This window comes from Alligator mississippiensis, chromosome 2, assembly GCF_030867095.1.
Source record: "Alligator mississippiensis isolate rAllMis1 chromosome 2, rAllMis1, whole genome shotgun sequence".
Taxonomy (NCBI): domain Eukaryota; kingdom Metazoa; phylum Chordata; order Crocodylia; family Alligatoridae; genus Alligator; species Alligator mississippiensis.
Genome location: NC_081825.1, coordinates 3,684,600 through 3,703,130, shown reverse-complemented (window position 1 = coordinate 3,703,130; position 18,531 = coordinate 3,684,600). Strand labels below are relative to the sequence as shown.

General features: G+C 50.5%; 1 protein-coding gene across 3 annotated transcripts in view; it reads right to left on the bottom strand.

Annotated features, from left to right (window-relative positions):
* Positions 1-18,531, bottom strand: part of DYSF (dysferlin) — a 200,784-nt gene that overhangs the window by 37,175 nt on the left and 145,078 nt on the right. For all 3 annotated transcript variants that reach the window (XM_019495633.2, XM_019495634.2, XM_059721412.1), the window contains 6 exons: positions 10,580-10,678; positions 9,525-9,653; positions 8,093-8,248; positions 6,578-6,669; positions 589-759; positions 98-240 (listed from right to left, as the gene is read on the bottom strand). In XM_019495633.2, coding sequence (XP_019351178.2) covers positions 98-240; positions 589-759; positions 6,578-6,669; positions 8,093-8,248; positions 9,525-9,653; positions 10,580-10,678 — 790 coding nt within the window. The remainder of the gene's footprint in view (positions 1-97; positions 241-588; positions 760-6,577; positions 6,670-8,092; positions 8,249-9,524; positions 9,654-10,579; positions 10,679-18,531) is intronic.

Here is an 18,531-nt window from a genome sequence, read left to right as displayed (position 1 = left end):
GTGTACCCAGGAGGGTCCTCTCCTGCCACTGCAGGGCGGTAACTGTGGAGAAAAGCAATGAAAAGAAGAGGCCTGGCCAGGCCCAGGTGTCCCTTACCGAGCTCCACAAGGAAGTACTCCTGCTCCCCAAACACGACCCGGTCTGTCTTGTACACGGGAGCTTTGCAATTGCGCTGCAAGGAGAAGAGGTGGAGCAGCTGGGATGGACGGAGCTGGTCTCGCCACTGGTTGGGCCCAGAACTGAAGCCATGAAGTAGAAAAAGCAAGGGGTCAGAGCACTGCAAAGGTCACCTGGGGAAGGTGCTACCTAGATAGGCCCTGTTAATCCAGACTCCGCACTCAGAGACAGGACCACTACCTGCCCTGGAGGGATGAAGGGAGCAGAAACCACCTGCCAGCGTCAAGCTGGGGAGTTGCCAGTAGCTACAGAGCTGGTGCCGGTGGCTTCAGATCCCTCCCACCACGCTGATCTGGGCATGAGGACATGGCAGTGATGGGGGGAAAAGTGGCCAGGGTTTATGGCTGGCCTCTTCTAGCTGTCCGTGAGCAGGACAGTGCAGCGTCCTTGGAGCCAACAGAAGTGCTTACGTGCAATAGGTCTGGGGGAGGCCACAGCGAGCCCCATATTTCGACAAGAACCGATTCTCCAGGTCTATGATGGTCTCTCCTATTTTCTCGTCCTTCGACAAGAGGTCGTAGTCATACAATGTGATCTTCAGGTCCTTCTCCAAAGGCAGAGAGCAGGTCAGTTCAAACATCCTGCAGAGGAGGAGGAAGGGAGAGAGAGGAGCTGCAGATGAATGGCTTTTCTACATGGTCTCTTGCTGATTGTCTCTCATGATACCCCGTGTCGAACTGACACCGTCCAGTACACGAAAAACTAACAGAGTTTCTCTGCTTTGAGGCCCAATGCCTGTTTGTTGTCTTCAGCCACTTGCAAGACTCAGAGTTGTCTCGGCCATACTTTTTGTTGGACTCATGCCTTACCAGGTGCCTTCAACAGCTGGCATGCTTCCAAACCACGGGCTCAAAGATGACCACCAGTGGGGTCAATCTCCTCATGAGCCACCTTGCAGAAGCATGTTTAGAAAAATACACCACCAAATCCATGCCATACTTCTGATACAGAGATGCTATCTTTACCATCAGGATTGAGCATCTAGGGTTGCTTAAGTTGGTCCCATAAGAGATAAGACCAAATAAACCCAGCTTCTCCAATATTCCCTGGACCATCATGGCTACAAGGACACTACAACGCTCTAACTCCACGCATTGCAGCAGGAGATGCAGAGCAGTAGGTACCGACTAGCATCCACATGGCCTGGGATTGAACTCTGCTCCAAGTGCTGGGTTGACCCTGCCTCTGTCTCAGTTTCCTCACCAGCAAAATTGAAATATAGGTAGGAACTTCCTTTATAAAATGTTCTGAGATCCAACAAAGAAATACAAGATTTGAGGGACTGTAGTAGAGCACTGGGATGCACCTCCTCCTTTAAAAGAGCATGCAGGTGACAAAGGGGAGCTAATGAGGGACTCACCTGATAGGAAAAGGGCTCAGTCTTGAGCTACACAAGTCCAGAGCCTGCACAGGCCAGTTGGTCTTGCCCTGGCTATGGAGTGAGGAGACCCTGACAGCAAAGCAGCAGGACTCCTGAACTGCCCAGGGCTCTGAAGGAGAAGCTCTGCAATGTGAGGAACAGGGGAAGGCACCTGGGGCAGATAAGGGCTTGGTTATATGGGCAGGTGGCCCTGTTTTATGTTAAGCCTAAGGAAGGCTTGAGTGCCTGCCAGAGAGCAGGTATTCACTATTAAGTTGTCCTAGCAATTTAGTCTAGAGCCCTGCAAGGGCAGGCAAAGGTTACTTTGAGGGCCAGTAGCCAAGCGGGGGCTGAGAGTGGGGCTCAGCTGGGAGTACAAGGGCCTAGAGAATAGGTATGATGGTCAACGAGTCTAAGAGGGGTTGTGCGCCAGACTGGGGATCTGGAAGCCCAGAGAGAGTGGGGCTGTGACCTGGACCAGAGGTCCAGAAGCCCTCTGAGGGACAAATGTGGGACCTTGTGATCCGAGGGCCAAAAGGCACCAGGTGTGTGAACTGAACATCATAGTGATAACACTTGTGAGGCTTGGGGCATGATGTAGGGGAGGAACGGAGCCATGCAATTTTCCCTTCAGGTGCCCTACAGTAGCACGGTCGGGTTGACAGGGACCTATCAGGCCAAAGGGCTGGATTGAAGCTAGTGGGGTCCAGGAAAGATCCAGTGCAGGAAGTGTTAGGATTAAGGCTCACTCTAAGGCCAGTGGGCAGTTTCCCTTAATTGACCTTTAATAAGACGAACAAGGCATGGCAGGCGAGAAATCTAGGGAAAGCGACATTGGAGTCCGAGCTAGGCAGGAGCTGCAAGGCCACGAGGGGATGTCACAGCCACCCTGTGGCCACCAGCCTGTCTTGGGAATCATTATTAAACAGGAATTAATAGTGGTTTCAGAATACCATATTTTCTAGCTTATAGTGCACCACAAAATAAGATGCATGCTTTGATTTTCAAAGGCAGAATGAAGACAAAAAAAAATCTGTCCTTGTAATAAGTAACTGAGTAGCAGCAGAGGGAGCTGAGCTTGCTCACTGCTCTGCTCTCTGTGGATCACGAGCAGAGTTACTTCCTCTTTCACCCTGCAGAAGTTAAAGCAGTAGACATTATTGTTACCATAGTTCCTGGTTTATAACACAGTCCCCAATTTCCAGCAGCTGGTTTTTGAGGGGGAAAAGGCATGCATTGTATATGAAAAAATACAGCAATACTTGGCCTTTTTATGCAGGGGAGGCACTTTCTGAGAGGAGCATTTTCTAAATCTCTGGGTCAGATCCCTCAGGGGGTATAAATCCACAGAGAGTCTGTGGAAAGCCAGACATTACTCTCTCTGCACATTAACGCACATACAGACCCACTCATGAGGGTGGCCCTTATTCTCACTGCTCTGTGCATGTCCTTTCACAGCATCTGATGAAGTGAGTGCAGGCTTGCAAAAGCTCATGCATCTGTGATTCAGTTAGTCAATAAGGTGCATCTCTGCACTTCTGCCTGACTGCAGACTCACACGGCTAACTATGTCTCTTTAGTGTCACCTCTCTCATTCTGCCTTGACCTGACTGACTCTGGTAGAGTCAGGCCCATGAAACCTCAGGCCCAATGACTCTGTAACAAGGGCAAAGCTCATCTGTGTAAGGGAGAGGACTTCCACAGGGCTGGTGCAAGCCTGGGGACCAAACTCTCCCCAGGAGCCAGGGACCATCACAAACCTCTCCACCTTCCACTTCAAGCATCAAGCATGTATCTCTGAGCCAGCCATTTCCCCTAGAGCCATCAGGACAAAGCGACAGGATTATTCAGGTAAGCAGAAAAACAACAGGAAGAAGCAAGAAGAGGATATCAGAACAAAATGAACCCTACGAAAACACTCCACTATGTATACACCTCTCCCCTGGGCTGAGCACAAACAACACAGTACAGGTACGTCACACAGTGACCTTCTCCAAGGTGCTCAGATGCTATATAGGAGAGGAAAGGAGAGAAGGGAAGAGGTTGTCAAACAGTGATCCACAGACTACTGGCGTCCATGAAGACATGGTAAGTACTGTCCAGAACTGCCTAGCCACCACCACCCTTTTCAACTGGAAGCGCAATGAGTGAATGAAAAACATATTAAGGGTAAGCAGAGATCCATTGGTTTAGCATCTTCAGGAACCACAGGAGAAGAAAGTAAGATCAGGGTCCAGTCTCTTGAATCTAGGAGTCGCTTCACCTGCTGCCGAAATGTGGCTGCCTCTCAGGTGGAAGGCGGCCTGCACTTAACGACGCCAGCACTGCTCGACAGCAGGGTTTAGGAGGGGAAGTGAGCGATTATGCCACTGGTTACAAGCATGGGAGGAATTCAGGACAGCAAAATGTAATTAGCCAAGCTGGAACGTGGCCAGGAACCCAGGAATCTGCTTGTGAAATAGAAGCTTTAATTGCCACAAGCTGCCAGGGCCTTGATTTTACCTCTCATCTTAAAGGCACGGTGGGAGGTGCAGAGCTCTGTCTAGACTGGTCTTTGGATGGAAGCCAACGTGGGAAAGGAGGACCCACTTTTCCTGCAGGGGACAGTCCTGAAACAACGGCTATTGCTGCTATGTGTATTATGGTGGCACCTCATGGGCATGGCTGAAGTCCAGGCCCCATTGTAATAAGACTCAACAAACATGTAGGGAAAAGAAAGTCCATGCCCTGAAGACCCTATGGTATAAATAAGCTGCAGCAGACAAAAGGAAGTATCTGTTACCTCTGCTTTATAGATAGGAAGTAGAGAGAATAAGTGACCAGCCCCAGGTCACTCAGCTCTGCTGAGCTCCAGACCCGGCTTCATTAATCCTGCCATGCCCTTCCTCAGCCTTCCTAGTCGGTTTGTGACCTTCCCTTCTGAAAAAGCTGTCATGGCCTGATCCAGTCTCTGAATAGAAAAGTGGTCTTGAAAGTGCATCCAACCCCTGAACCCCAGGACCTTCACATTTCCCCAGGGTTAGGGAGTGACTGATCCTGTACCTAACTGGGTCTCTCTGAAATACCATAAGGTGTAAACCCTGCTGGATGAATGGACTGTAAGGTGGAAAGAAAACTGGCTAGATAGTCAGGCTCAGCGGGTAGTAATCAATGGCTCAATGTCTAGTTGGCAGCTGGTATCAAGTGGAGTGCCCCAGGGATCGGTCCTGAACCAGATTTCTTCAATATCTTCATCAACGACCTGGAAGATGGGATGCAGCGCACCCTCAGGAAGTTTGCAGATGACACTGAACTGAGGGGAGTAGTAGATACGGTGGAAACTAGGGCTAGGATTCAGAGTGACTTAGGCACATTGGAGGACTGGGCCAAAAGAAATCTCATGAGGTTCAACAAGGACAAGTGCAAAGTCCTGCACTTAGGATGGAGCAATCCCATGCACCAGTGCAGGAGGGGACTGACTGGTTGGACAGCAGCTCTGCAGGAAAGGACCTGGGGGGACAGAGGACAAGAAGCTGAACAGGATCCAGCAGTGTGCCCTTGGTGCCAAGAAGGCTACCGGCATCCTGGGCTGCGTTGGTAGGAGCATTGCAGCAGATGGAGGGCAGTGATTCCTCCCCTCTATTCGGCACTGGGGAGGCCACATCTGGAGTCCTGTGTCCAGCTGTGGGCCCCCCACTGGAGAAAGGATGTGGACACATTGGAAAGAGTCCAGGGGAGGGCAACGAAAATGGTTGTGGGGCTGGGGGACAGGACTGGCGAGGAAAGGCTGAGGGGAATGGGCTGATTTAGTCTAGAGAAGGAGACCGAGGGGGATTGAATAGCAGCCTTCACCTCCCTGCAGGGGGGCTGCAAAGAGGATGGAGCTGGGCTGGTCTCAGTGGGGGCAGACAACAGGACAAGGAGCAATGGGCTCAAACTGCAGCAAGGGAAGTTGAGGTTGGATGTTAGGAAAAACTTTCTCACTAGGAGGGTACTAAAATGGAATGGGTTACCTAGAGAGGTGGTGGCATCTCTATCCTGGGAGGTTTTTAAGGCCCAGCTAGACAAAGCCTTGGCTGGGATGCTGTAGTTGGGGCTGGTCATGCTTGGAGCGGGGCATTGGACTAGATGTGACCTCCTGAGGTCTCTTCAACCCTCCTTGTCTGTGATTTTGGGATTCCAGTGGGCAGTGGAGCTCTGTTTGGCCAACAAGCCCATAGACCTCCAAGAACTTAAGACCTCCTGAACTCCATCTAACTTAGATACATTCTTCCCACATATCCTCTTCGTGGGCCACACCGTAGGAATGTAAAAAATACAGGCTTCGCGAAGGAATGTTTTAACCGCTTTACTCTTTAAAGCTGTCACGGAGTTGCAAATCTTTGAAAAGCAGCACTGGCCTGACCACAACCCCTCTCCATCTGACCTCACCCCTCCTGTGACTCATTACCCGGCTCAGCATCCTTCCCTAAGGCAGTCCCTCCTTCCTTCTCTCGTCTTAGCCTGGTCTTCTGGCAGGTCACAGCGGTCTGCCTCTTTGCTGAGAGATGTGACTCCTTTAAAGCATTATCTCTCCCATTTTTCCTCAGTGATTCTGCTGGTAGAAAACCTATTATTTCAGTAGGGAAGAGCCATCAAACATTGGTAGCCTTTGATGGCTTTCTCCCTGTCGCCCTCTCTGGGATGACCCGTCAGGGCATATGGGTTAACCTGGTCTGGTCCAGCATGACTTTCCAACACAGAGCACAAGCTTGGAGCTAGCACAGAAAATGGGAGATACACACCGCCTGAAAATAACCCAGAAGTCACAAATGGGCTCCAACTTAGACCCTGGCAGATGTTACGCTTAAAACATGATTAAACAGAGCAGCAGGCTTTGGGGAACAGTGAAGCCCTTGAGTCCACTACACTCCTGAAATTGGGAGCAGGGATCAGCTGACTGGTTTCCTACTTGCCAGTGCAGGGGAAGCCCGGGATCATGACCGGATGTCTGCCAAGGGCCAGCGTCTCCCGATCGGTCACAGAAGGTCCCGTCATCTCCATCTGGAACTAAAACTTACTTTCCAAAGACAGGCTCCAGCGTGCACGGGATGTAATTGTCCTGGTCGTTTATGGATTTCTTTCCCGCTGAAATCTTGACGTAGGGGTCGCACTAAAGAGAGAGGAGGGTGGCGGAGATGGGATTTCTATGTCAACAACCACAATAATCACTAAGGTGCATATGCTGCTACCAGGAGCTACATGGAGCAGGCTCCTATTGCAGGAAGAGTCCCTTGGGTACTGCCCCTGAGGTCTTCACCACAAACTTGAAGGTTGTCAGACACGACTGATTTGGCTTTTACTCCTGTTCCTGCCCTTCTGGGCAGCCAACTACTGCTCAAGCTGATAGGAGGGAACAGCCAGGGAAGTAGTACAGGAAGGGCTCAGTTGATGCCTGGGAGCTCTGTGGCATTGCTCTGAAAATCTCTGGACACTTCTACTACAGCTGTGCAAATAACTGAGTTTTCAGTTCAATTGCAGCTGTAAAAAAAAAGTACCAAAAAAAAAAAAATAGTTTTGGGGTGAAAGCAAAAAGAAAAGAAAATTAAATTTTCAACAAACCCAAAAGTCGGAAAAAAATGGGTTGGAGTCTAACCCCTGTTGCGCTCAACTCAAACAACTCATTTCATTCTGGATCTTTTAAAACCTGCTCAAACTGTTTTAAATAACACGGACACATGTTTCTAAATGACACTGTTTAGAATTTAAAAAAAAAGCCAGAAGTGTTTCATTTTGCTTTTTTTTTTTTCCTGGCAGACCGATTGAGTAAAATTTAAAATTAAAATTTAATCTCCAAAAAATGAAATACATGCACACACACACACACACACGCGCACACACACACACACACACCCACTTATATAGATGTCTGTAACAAATGCACACATCTAACACAGATGCACACATCTTCAAAACCTGAATTAAATATATAGTATATTATTTATTATAATATTATACACACACACCTGATGTGTGTCTGTCTGTCTGTCTGTCTTTCTATATATGTTTGTGTATACACAGACAGACAGACAGACACACACACACACCAGGTGTGTGTATGTACATATTTTTTCAGTTTTTGACAAATGGACCAAAATGAAACTTTTTGTTTTCCTCATAGATATATGTATGTCCCCACCCTCACTTTCCCACCTATTTTCCAGCAGCAATATAAGAGTGAAGAAGGAAGGGGTGGGTTTTTTCAGTTGTCAGAAACTGGAACACAAAAATGAATATTATTGCATTTGTACCACAATAGCTCTTTTTCCAGGTTGGATTTTTCTGGGGGGGAGAGGAAAGAAAATTGAACATTTTTGCAAAAATGTTGGCCTGTGAGATTTAGAAACATGGAAGCGGTCTTGAGGTACAAGTGAGAGCTTTTTCCCAAGCAGAAATCACTGCTTTAACAAAGCCTGAGGAAAGAGGAACTCTCCCTTCTTGTAGCCTGACCTCTCTCCTTGCCATAGGCTTGAGACTGCAACCCCGCGACTCTGAGCCCGGCGGCCCTCTCCCCCCGGCATTCCTCCCCACGATACCTTTCCGTTGGTGTCCTTAGGTTGCAAGTCAAAGGCGCGGATGATGTAGACCCTGACAAGACACTCCTGGGGGCCTCGGGCTGGGAGCTGATGGAACTGGCGGGGCGGCACCGGCACGCGTGGGTCGTCCGGGAGAGGGTAAAGTTTGAACAAGCCCTGAAAAAACACAGCGCGTTCATGCGTGTTCATGTACACACCGCGAATGCTGGACAGCCGTGAATGCAGCTTTGCCTGTGTAATGTCCCGCTCCAAGGTGAGCTGTCCACACCCAGAAGAGACCCTCAGATGCCCTGATCCCACTGCCTGAGCTACTAAACCGCTCATGTACCACGATGAGTGCCATTGGAAGGAGGCTGAGTATATGTGGATGTGGGTTATCTATAGACCTTCACTTCCCGTCCCAAAACTTCCTGACCTGCTAGGTGCTGCTGAATATCAGCTCAGCAGAAGCACACCTCTCGAGCAGATAGGGCTCATGATGCACTTATGAGGCCTCTTGAACCTAATTATTTAGGGCCTGACTAGCATCTGTATTACCTTTGCCCTGTTACACTATCGAAGTAGCATGAAGAGTCATTGCATGAATGCAAACCAGGTCCCTCCTGTTTTTAAGCTGAGGTTCTCCAGTGCAAGGCTGCTTTTTATTTGCTACGTTGCTGTGTCCTGACACAGTCCAAGAGCGAACGGTGGATTCCACGCGCCAAAGAGACTAGCTCTGTGCACTTGCTTAAACAGCCTGGCAGCAGCTTCACACACATGCTACCTCGGCCCCCGGATAAAAAGGTGCTTCATTGTTTAGACCTGGCCATCTGCCGGCAGCGTGGCCTCCAGATGTGCTCTTCCACTTGGACTATGTCTTGCAGTCAGTGCCAGGGGATAAAGCGATCAGACCTGCGCCGGCAGGTTGTTCTGACAGCATCCCTTTAGGATCCTTTTATGACCGGTTTTCCACTGGGGTTCAGCTAGTAAATAATTCATCTTCCAAATCAGGGCTAGGATTTTATGCCAACAAGGCCTGCGTGTTTCTGGCTGTATTTCATGCCTATTCCCTCTCCTGCAACCGGGGGAGAGAATGACTTAGTCACCCCTAAGTTGCTGCCAACTCTGGGGTGAAACATTGCAACAGAGACATATATCTTCCTCCTTACAATGCAAACTCTGTGGGACAAGAGGAAAGCTCTTTGCTTTGCATTTCCCAGCACCACAGGCCTCTGGAGCACACGTGGGGCTCTGTGGCACTGTGCTGATACCAATTAATGCACAGAATAGATGCGGACCCTTCTTGTCAGGACCGTGATAACGACCCCCCTCCTCCACCCACTCCAGGAGACAAAGCAATATGCATGATGGGAGCAAGAAGGACCGGCTTCTAGTCTCCAGCAGGATAATCTTTTCTGCAAAGAGGTGGGGGTATAAAGAGAAACCATGAGACCTTGAATTCCCCCACGACAGTGGGGTCTTCGTTAGCATCCTGCATGCGGCCCCGGTACAGCTTGAAGGTGTGGCAGAAGTCGGAGAGCCCCTCGAAGCCCTCCACCTTCTCCAGCTCCGTCTCGTAGACCTAGGAAGGAAAGGGCCCCTGCTGAAAAGGCTGAAACTCCCCCCAGATGTGGTCCAGGTGTTATGGGTTATTTTGCTTCCCAGCAGCCTCTGGGTCCCGGTAGTCCCAGAACCCTAGAAAGCCCAGATGGCCAAGGTCTTTCCTACCACCTCAACCACCTCTTGGAGCCAGCGCGGGATTGTGGTTTGCAATGACTCAGATGGCGGGAATCCCAGCAGCACACACGCTCCTCTAATACTTGGTCGTTTTCCATCTCATCCACCCCTCAGACATTGCAACTGCAAAGACTTACTCATGGGTATGGCTGGTCGAACATTTTTCCTTAGAATTTGGCTTTTGGAGAGCGAATTGCCACCAGAACGAAACGTTTCAGGTTCAAATGCAACCACGGCTCCTCACAGGAGCCGTTACTCAGCTGTGTCACGTTCCTCCTTTCCTCGGTGGCTTGAGCCCCACAATCAGGCTGTACTCCCAAAATGCACTACAGCCAGGATATATCGCCCCGTCTCTCAAAGAAAGGAGACAGTCATGTATTGTGGGAGCCTGGTTTAATTCCCAAGAGGCCCCATAGAAATATTTTGCTCGTTGGCCAATGTTTTCCAATTGTTGAATTTTTGTGAGCGTCAAAATTCCCTGGAATAGGAATGAAATCACATCCCAGGCAGCTCTATGCCAGCACTAAAACACACACCCACGTGGGAATACACCCAGGAAAGTCCCACACAGAAATCCATGGCAAAACTACCACTGGTTTCAGCAGGAGCAAGGGAAGGTCTGGAGAAACTCCCTACCCCGGGACATCTCGTTTCAAATCGACCTCCCTTTGCAGACAGCAGGTATCATGGGATTCACGTGCAAACACACGTGCAAATGAATTAGGACCCTCTCGGCTACAAGGAGAGCTCTCCTCCATGCAGAGGAGTTACCTTGAGCGTGTCGAAGCCCTTCTCCAAATAGGAGCCGCATTTCTCCCTCTCCCCCGTCGAAGCGTAGAACTTGCTCCACCAGTCAATGAATTCTTCCTCCTGAAGAAGGGGAAAACACAAAGCCTCTGCCTTAGGAAACCTGCCTTGCCCAATAACAGCACCCTTCAGCCTAACCCGTGTGACTGAATCCCATCCACGGGCAGAAAGGGACCTGCCAAACCCAGCATGTCCTGGACGTTTCTCTTGGGGACTGAGCCTTGGTGGCGGGGAGTTTGCTACAAGCCACAAAGCAGAGCTTGGCTCATGGGAGTTTTCTATGCATTTAGCCTTGGTTCGGTCTTGGGTCTGGTAGCCGAAATGGCAGCCAGCATCCCTCAGAGCTCAGGACGTACAAGGTGCCTCTAAGGCCTCTCTTTCCCGCAAAGCAGAGGTCAAAAATTTTCACGAGAAGACACCAATGGGATGGAGACAGCGAGGAGAGACGTGTGTCAGTCGTGGTGGCATTGCACTAGGAGCATAGAACGGGCTCTTGCAATTAGGCCCCAGATCGATGTGCTTGTGCACAAGCACTTGCACACCCCCTTAAACAGATGAATCCTCACGGTAAGCACACGGTGCGGACACATGACATGTCATTTAGGCTGGTTTAAAACATCTCTACCGAGGGACCTCTCAGCCACAGGAGCTATTATAGGACCTAGCGATGAGGAAGCCAGTCAGAGCCTGTTTGCAAAATTCGACCCTGGGATGAAGCTGACCGGGGCTGTGGATAAATGACCCGTACCTCGGAGTAACTTCAACCGGCGCATGGGTATTCCTGACAACCTGAGGGAGAGCTTTATATCGGATCTCTAGGGCGTTTCCATCAGCAGAGAAAGTCGGGGTTTTCCCACTTACAGTAATGCATCCCAGAAGAGATCTCAGGGGCACGTCTCAGTAAGTGGGGAAAGCCAGGCAGGTGCTCCCAAGTTCCTACATGGGTGTTTCTAGGCTGCACAGGATCCGGCCCCTCAAGCCCCCGGAGCACCTTTCCAGGATGGCTGGCTGCCGATGCTCTCTCTCCATTAATAAAGACATCCTCTGCCAAATCGCAGCACAAAAATCATCACCTTCATCACGACCACACTTTGGTGCAACAAGGGGTATGGGCATCCACTTGCTTGGCCCTTGTGCCATCATAAAAAATGTTATAGGGGCACAAAAAGCAACGCCTTAGACTGTAAGATCTCATGGCCTGAGACCATCCTTCAGTTCTGTATTTGTACAGCACTTAGCATACCAGGGCTGTGGCCCATAGCTGTACTTCCTAGATACTGAAGGGATAGATAGATAGATAGATAGATAGATAGATAGATAGATAGATAGATAGATAGATAGTACTGGGATGGATGGATGGATGGATGGATGGATGGATGGATGGAGAGTATTGGATAGATAGATAGATAGATAGATAGATAGATAGATAGATAGATAGATAGATAGATAGATAGATAGATAGATAGTACTGGGATGGATGGATGGATGGATGGATGGATGGATGGATGGATGGATGGATGGATGGAGAGTATTGGGATAGATAGATAGATAGATAGATAGATAGATAGATAGATAGATAGATAGATAGATAGATAGATAGATAGTATTAGGATGGATGGATGGATGGATGGATGAATGGATGGATGGATGAAGAGTATTCGGATAGATAGATAGATAGATAGATAGATAGATAGATAGATAGATAGATAGATAGATAGATAGATAGATAGATAGATGCCCTTCGAGCAAACCCTGCTCCCAAGAAATTGCACCTCTCCCTGAAAGAGGGCAACAACTATTCAGGTTGACACAAGAGGAATAAATCACCAATTCTATACAGCTGAGAAATTTAATTTAAAGGCAGAAATTTAAGTGCAGGAGGCTCCGTGCCAGTAAGCAGCCCTCGCCTCATCTGTTAGGCAAAGTGGGAGGGAGAGCGAGGCTCCAGTTCTGCGGCTCTCGTTCCAGCCAGCGAGCCGGTTGCTGGATCCTGAAAATCTTTTATGTCGAGAGAGATATTTTTAAGAAGGGCACAATTTTGAAATGTATGCAAGCAAAGATGAAGGGGCTTTGACCGTGATTCATGAAACATTCCTGAAAAATAATGATGTCTTATTTTAGAAGTCCACAAAATTCCACCACACTGACCTAATGGAGGAATCATAATAGAGGTTTATTGGATTTATATTTGAAGCCAACGGGGCAGGCTTTAAATTGCCGTCTTGAATAGACATTGTTTTTAATAGAAATATTACATAAATTAAGTTTGAGGCCTCTGCTGCCTCCCTCTTTCAAAAAAAAAAAATTAAAAAAAAAATCTCGCTTTTCATCACTCTTCTTGTTTTATTGTTTAAAACGCTACATTTTAACCATCATGGCTTTATTATGACATTCCACAGGTACTGAGTTACAAAGAAAGCACTTAAACTAATCTGACGACTTACCCATGGTATCTTCTGCAGCCCCAAGACAAAGAATTTGGTTAGATACTTTTGCTGATTTCTACTGATGTGACAATAAGACGAGGGAAAAGCGAGCGAGGGAGGGAGAGAAGCAGCTGGAATATTAATAGCGAAGGACGTTAATCGTTTTGCCTGCAAATGGAAAAGCCAGTTAAAGCAACAGATCCAGCGCACCAGCGAGTGACGAGGGGATGTGATTTTTATAACCAGGCAGCAGCCAAAAGCACTTTCAGTGTCTTATCTGAGCAGCGGCGCTGAGCGCTGAGCGCGGGCCCGGCTTGGACGTCTGCATTTCTATTCCCTACTCTGCTCCTGGGTTTCTGCGGGTGAAATCCAGCCCCCGCTGCATTGGCCCACATCTCCCCTGAAAGCCATAGGAGGTGGGCATGGGGTACGTGCCATGAGCTGTGCTTTGCTCCTGGGTGCAGCCCCTCTCCGATGATCCCTGTTCCCCTGTTTTTTTTCTAGACACCTCAATAAATGCACCTTGCTGGGGGGGCATCATTGACCCCAGCCGTCGTTCCTGCCCAAATGCAATGTGGAGCTGGACCCAGTGATCTCATGAGGTCCCTTCCAGCCCCGAATATATTAATTAAGCCCCGATTCAGATGGCAGCTTGGTCACTGGCTTCAAGGAGGGCAGGATCGAGCCCCACGGGGCCCGATTTCCCCCACGGGGCATCACCATGGGCATCAAAGGACTTCTGCACCTCTGGTCCTCCACACTTTCACCGGGGGATGGGGTTATTTGCTTCCTCCTACAGCAGTATGAGGGGATGGGAAGAGCTGTGAGCCAAGCTGGGCATGCGAGATTTCAAACATTTTCTCATCGTGCTTCAGGAGGAGACCGAGCTCCCTCTGCCTTAATGTCATGGTCAGGGCACTCTCCAGGTATAGAGGAAAGCTGGTGTTGAGATCCTGTGCTACCTGGAGAGAGTTATGGACTCTCCATCACTGGAGGGTTAAAGGAGAGGTTGGCCGGACGCTAGTTGGGGATGGTTTAGGTGCAGCGATGCCTGTGCTTTGCTATGGGGATGTCCCAGGCTTTGGGCTGTGCTGGTTGTCCCCTCCCTGCCCATTGCTTCGTGGGGTTTTAAGCCTCCCCCAGACTTGGAGGTGCTCCTGCAACCTGGGCTGGGGATGGGGACTGGGCTGTGCCCAGGCTCCTGCTGGGACTGAAAGCCAGAGGGTCCTGGGAGAGGGTCTCACCTTTCTGTTCAGGGTCAGACCGATGCCACATTTGGGGTCAGGAAGGAATTTCACCCCATGGTCAGATTGGGATGGACTGGAGGGGTTTTTCTACCTCTACAGCAGGAGCACGGCCTCTACCTGGGATCTTTCGAGCATCTATTAACAACCTTTTGCAGCAGCAGCATGGCGGCTGCCGCAGTTTTCCTGCTTTACCTGTGGCAGGCTCAGGTGTGACGTCTGTGTTGTGTCAGGGTTGACGGTCGTTTTATTAAAAATTTAGAGGATGGTTTGTCCGGGCTGGTTTGGACAGGGCTGATCCGCTTCAGGCAGGGGGTAGGACTGGATATAACCTCTGCAGGGCCCTTCCAGCCCCACTTCTGCATGCCTGTGACTGAGTCAGCCCCCCACAGCCCTTCTGAGTGCCCCGATGACCAGGCCTGGGGACCTCCTTCTCTGGTTGGGACCTGAAATTTCATCCTGGACCCAATAAACTTCTCCTGGGCCCTTGGCCTTCTCCAGTAAATAATGCGTTCCTGAACGATTCCCAACTAGCTTTATGAGTCCTGCGATGGGAAACCAAAAGGATTAGCTTGATCTTCTCAAGTGACAGATCTGAAGGCCAAATGGGTGGTGGTTTATAAGCTAAAATAATTAAGGTACTGAGAACATCCAAGATGCAACAGCATTTTAAAAGCTGATGGCGCTTCCAGCCAAACGCTTCTGCGACTCCTTGGTTCACCAAAAGCACTTAACTCTCAGCACTTGAGCCCCATTGAAGTGCATAGGACACAGGTGTGGGTGCAAAGTGCCTTCCTGAATCAGGGCCTAAGTTTGGTGCAACTAGAGGGCAAGCAGGTTGGATGTTAAACCCTCGAGATCAGATTGAAAGGGACTTGCACAGAACCGTGTCCAGGCACCGACCCTTTGCACAGGGATGTATTTTGTGCCACAAGCATAAATGAGAGTGGGCTGAAATGATTTCTAGGAAATCTCATCTCAGCAAAGCTGAGCTGTCTCATAAACGTGCACAAATGTGTCTCCAAGGTTGAGACTCTCTCTCTCTCCAAAGCCCAGTGGTTGTGGGATGGGGGAGACCCAGACACGGGGACCCTGCATTGCCTGAGTCTGAATGAACTGGGATGAAAAACTCTGAACCCAGGGAGAGAGAGGACTTGCCCCCGGGTCTTCCTCCATCCTACAGCAGGGTCCTCGCTCCTCGCATAGACACATGCCAGAAAGCAAGAGCTCAGGTCTGGATCCAAACCCAGAAGTGTCAACACCACTCCGTGTTCGGGAAGATGTTCACAAGGCTCTGGTTTCGTTCCAGGCTGCAGCAGCACCGAGCTGAGAAACCTCAGAGGCTGCCAGAAAACTGAACTATCATCCCCACACCGTCAAGTAAGATCACTACCCCAACCCCACAGAGTGGGGAAACCGAGGCAGGGGCAGGTTGCATGACTTGGCCCAAGCTGTACAATGAGTCAGTGGCAGAGCTGGCAGGGGAGCCCTGATACCAGGACCGCTGGTCTGGCAGACACCATTACCATGACCCTTAACCGTGCTGCTCAGAAACATGCCTTTCCACCCTCACTTTGTGACCCACCCGGAGCCCAGGGAGGGGTTTCTCCTTATGAAGAAAGGCAGGAGACAAGGCTGCAGGGTTCCCATGATGGGAGGGCTGGGGAGAAGAAGTTAAACAGCTGCTCCCCTATTTCCCCTGCCTGGGAGACCACGCACAGAGACACAAGAGCACTGGGACCTGCAACGTGGTGCGTCTCTGGCTCCATCCACGTCTCCGTAGGGGCAAGGGGGAGCTTTGCTCACGCAGGCAGACCCACCCGCCTTGTCCCCGCTCTCCATTCGATTCTCCCACCATTAACAGACCTGTGCCGGATCGTGGCCTGTCCTTAAAGGCCCAGCTCCCTCGTGTCGCGGGGACATTCGGCCAGCTCTCAAGCCGCTGCGGACCGAGCCCCGGGGAGACCGTGCCCTTCATGCAGCAGCAGGGGTTAGCAGCGCGGACCTGAGGAGGCAGAGTGAGAGGAGGCAAAGACCTTGCTCATGCAGCTTGAGGCAAAGGAAGAAGCCAGGTGGGAGGCAAAGGGAGCAGAAGGGGAAACAGCCCATGGGATGGAAGGTGATTTGACCAGGGACGTGCCTAGGGCAGTGGCAGAGGCCTCCTGCTCCTTCACCCGCTGCCCGTTGCACTAGACTGCATGGCTCTCCTTGGCTCAGTGGCCACGATCCTGCCTAGAGACCCCCCTCTGCAGCTTCTCACGCTGCCCTGATCCCTTATCCTGCATTACACATTGCCCTACCTGCCCCGTTGCATCCCATCCCACGCAGAGCTTTCCTCCTGGTCCCTTCCCTCTGCAGCGCCGTCACTCACACCGCACGGCGCCCCCAGCAAGCGACCGCAGCAAGGGTCAAAGGAGGCAGGGGGGAGGAAGGGCCCTCTCCTGGTTTCACAGAAGAGTCTCAGCTGTTGGGTTCAGCTGGAGATATCAGAGACCGGCGGTTCTTCCAGCTCGCGGTAACAGGATCAGCCGTGAAATCTGCGCTGCGATGTGGAAGTAGCCCACGCAGCAAAGAGCCAGTTCTTCCAAATGGATTGCAGATTGCAGCGCTTTGCTAGCCTCGGTTACCCTCGCTAACCCGCCGTTTGATGGGCGGTTTATATGTTACCGCGGAGGGACAAGCAGCCAAAACCATGTCCAAAGCCCTTGTAACACTTGCAGCCAAGCGCCGGGTGCAGAGTTCAGCAGCCCTTCGGGGACCTGAGGAAGAACTGGCTCCCGTGGCATGAGTCCCATGCATTCACATAGTGAGAGCTGGCACCTGCACCTGCTGGGCATGGGTGCAGGTTGGCAAAGGAGGGCTGATACTGACCCCATTTCACAGAAAGAAGGTGAGGCCACGGGAGAGCAAGCAATGCGCCTGCGGGTCAAACAGGGGTTTATGTGACCACACTGGGAAGCACAAGCAGGTGTCCTGAGCCTCTCGGCCTGGCTCTAATGACAACATGGAGCTGCCTGTCCCAAAGGGCACGCTCAGGCTGGGTTTACAGCTCAGCTCTAGCTGTCCTGGGGATTGCTGAACTCATCTTTCAAGCGGCAGTCAGCAGAGCTGTACTAGCGTAACGAGGGAGTGGGTGAGAAGACTTTCAGGCCCGTCTAGAAAACCAGCGGTGGTTTCTCTCAGGCCAGCCGTGAAGGATGGAGACGGCTGCCCAGAAGGTACAAGGGGCAATGGGAATTTAAGCCACTGTGGGATACTGCCTCCATGCAACTCCTTGTGGGAGGCTGAATTGAATAGGGCGCTTAGAGCAAAATGTCAGTCTCTGCTATGCATGGAAAACATGGCACAACCCCCCTTACACACACATACTCACACACGAATGCACACATACACATGCATACGCTTGCACATGTGCGCGCACACACACACCACTTAACACTCAGCCAATTGCTTCCATATGAAAGCACGCTAGCTCAGTGTATGCACAGCTCTTGGCTACAACAAACGCTAAAATGGGACCTTTAAACAAATCAGCTGCTCTTCCACCTTTCCTCTGGCCCTGAGTGATCTAAGTCATGGAAGAATTACTAGTACCATTTATTATCTGCTTCATCACAGCAGGCAGGAAGCCCAGGTCCAGACCAAGACCACATTGTGCCAGGCACTGTCCAAACATAGGATCCTAGAAAAGTCAGGCTGGAAGGGACCTTGTGAGGTCTAGTTCAACCCCCTGCTCGAGGCAAGATCAGCCCAACTAAAACATCTCAGTCAAGGGTCTGTCCAACCTGCTCTTGACTTTCCAGGGTGGAAGATGCCTCCTTGTCTCTATGCACCTTGGTCCAAAGCTTGACCACCCTCAGAGGGAAAAAATCTTCCTAATCTCCAACCTAAAATCCCGTGCTGAAGTTTGAGGCCATTGCTCCTACTCCTGTCCCCTTCAGCCACAGGGAAAAGCCCATCTCCATCCTCTCTGTCAACACCCTTCAGCTATTTGAAGACTGTTATCAAATCTCCCTTCAGCCGTAGAGCGAAAAGACAGCTGCTGCCCCGAACACCTGACAATCGCACTACGGGATGAAAGAGAAGCAACGGATGTAGACGAACATGGGAAGACAAGGAAGGAAGAAGACAGGATCAGTCCAGGTGGTGGGCAGCAGTCTCTATACAGCATCAGCCCAACCCCTATCAGGATCGGCATGGATTTGTTCTTCCAGAGGTATCACGGGGTGCGTCTACACATGTATTT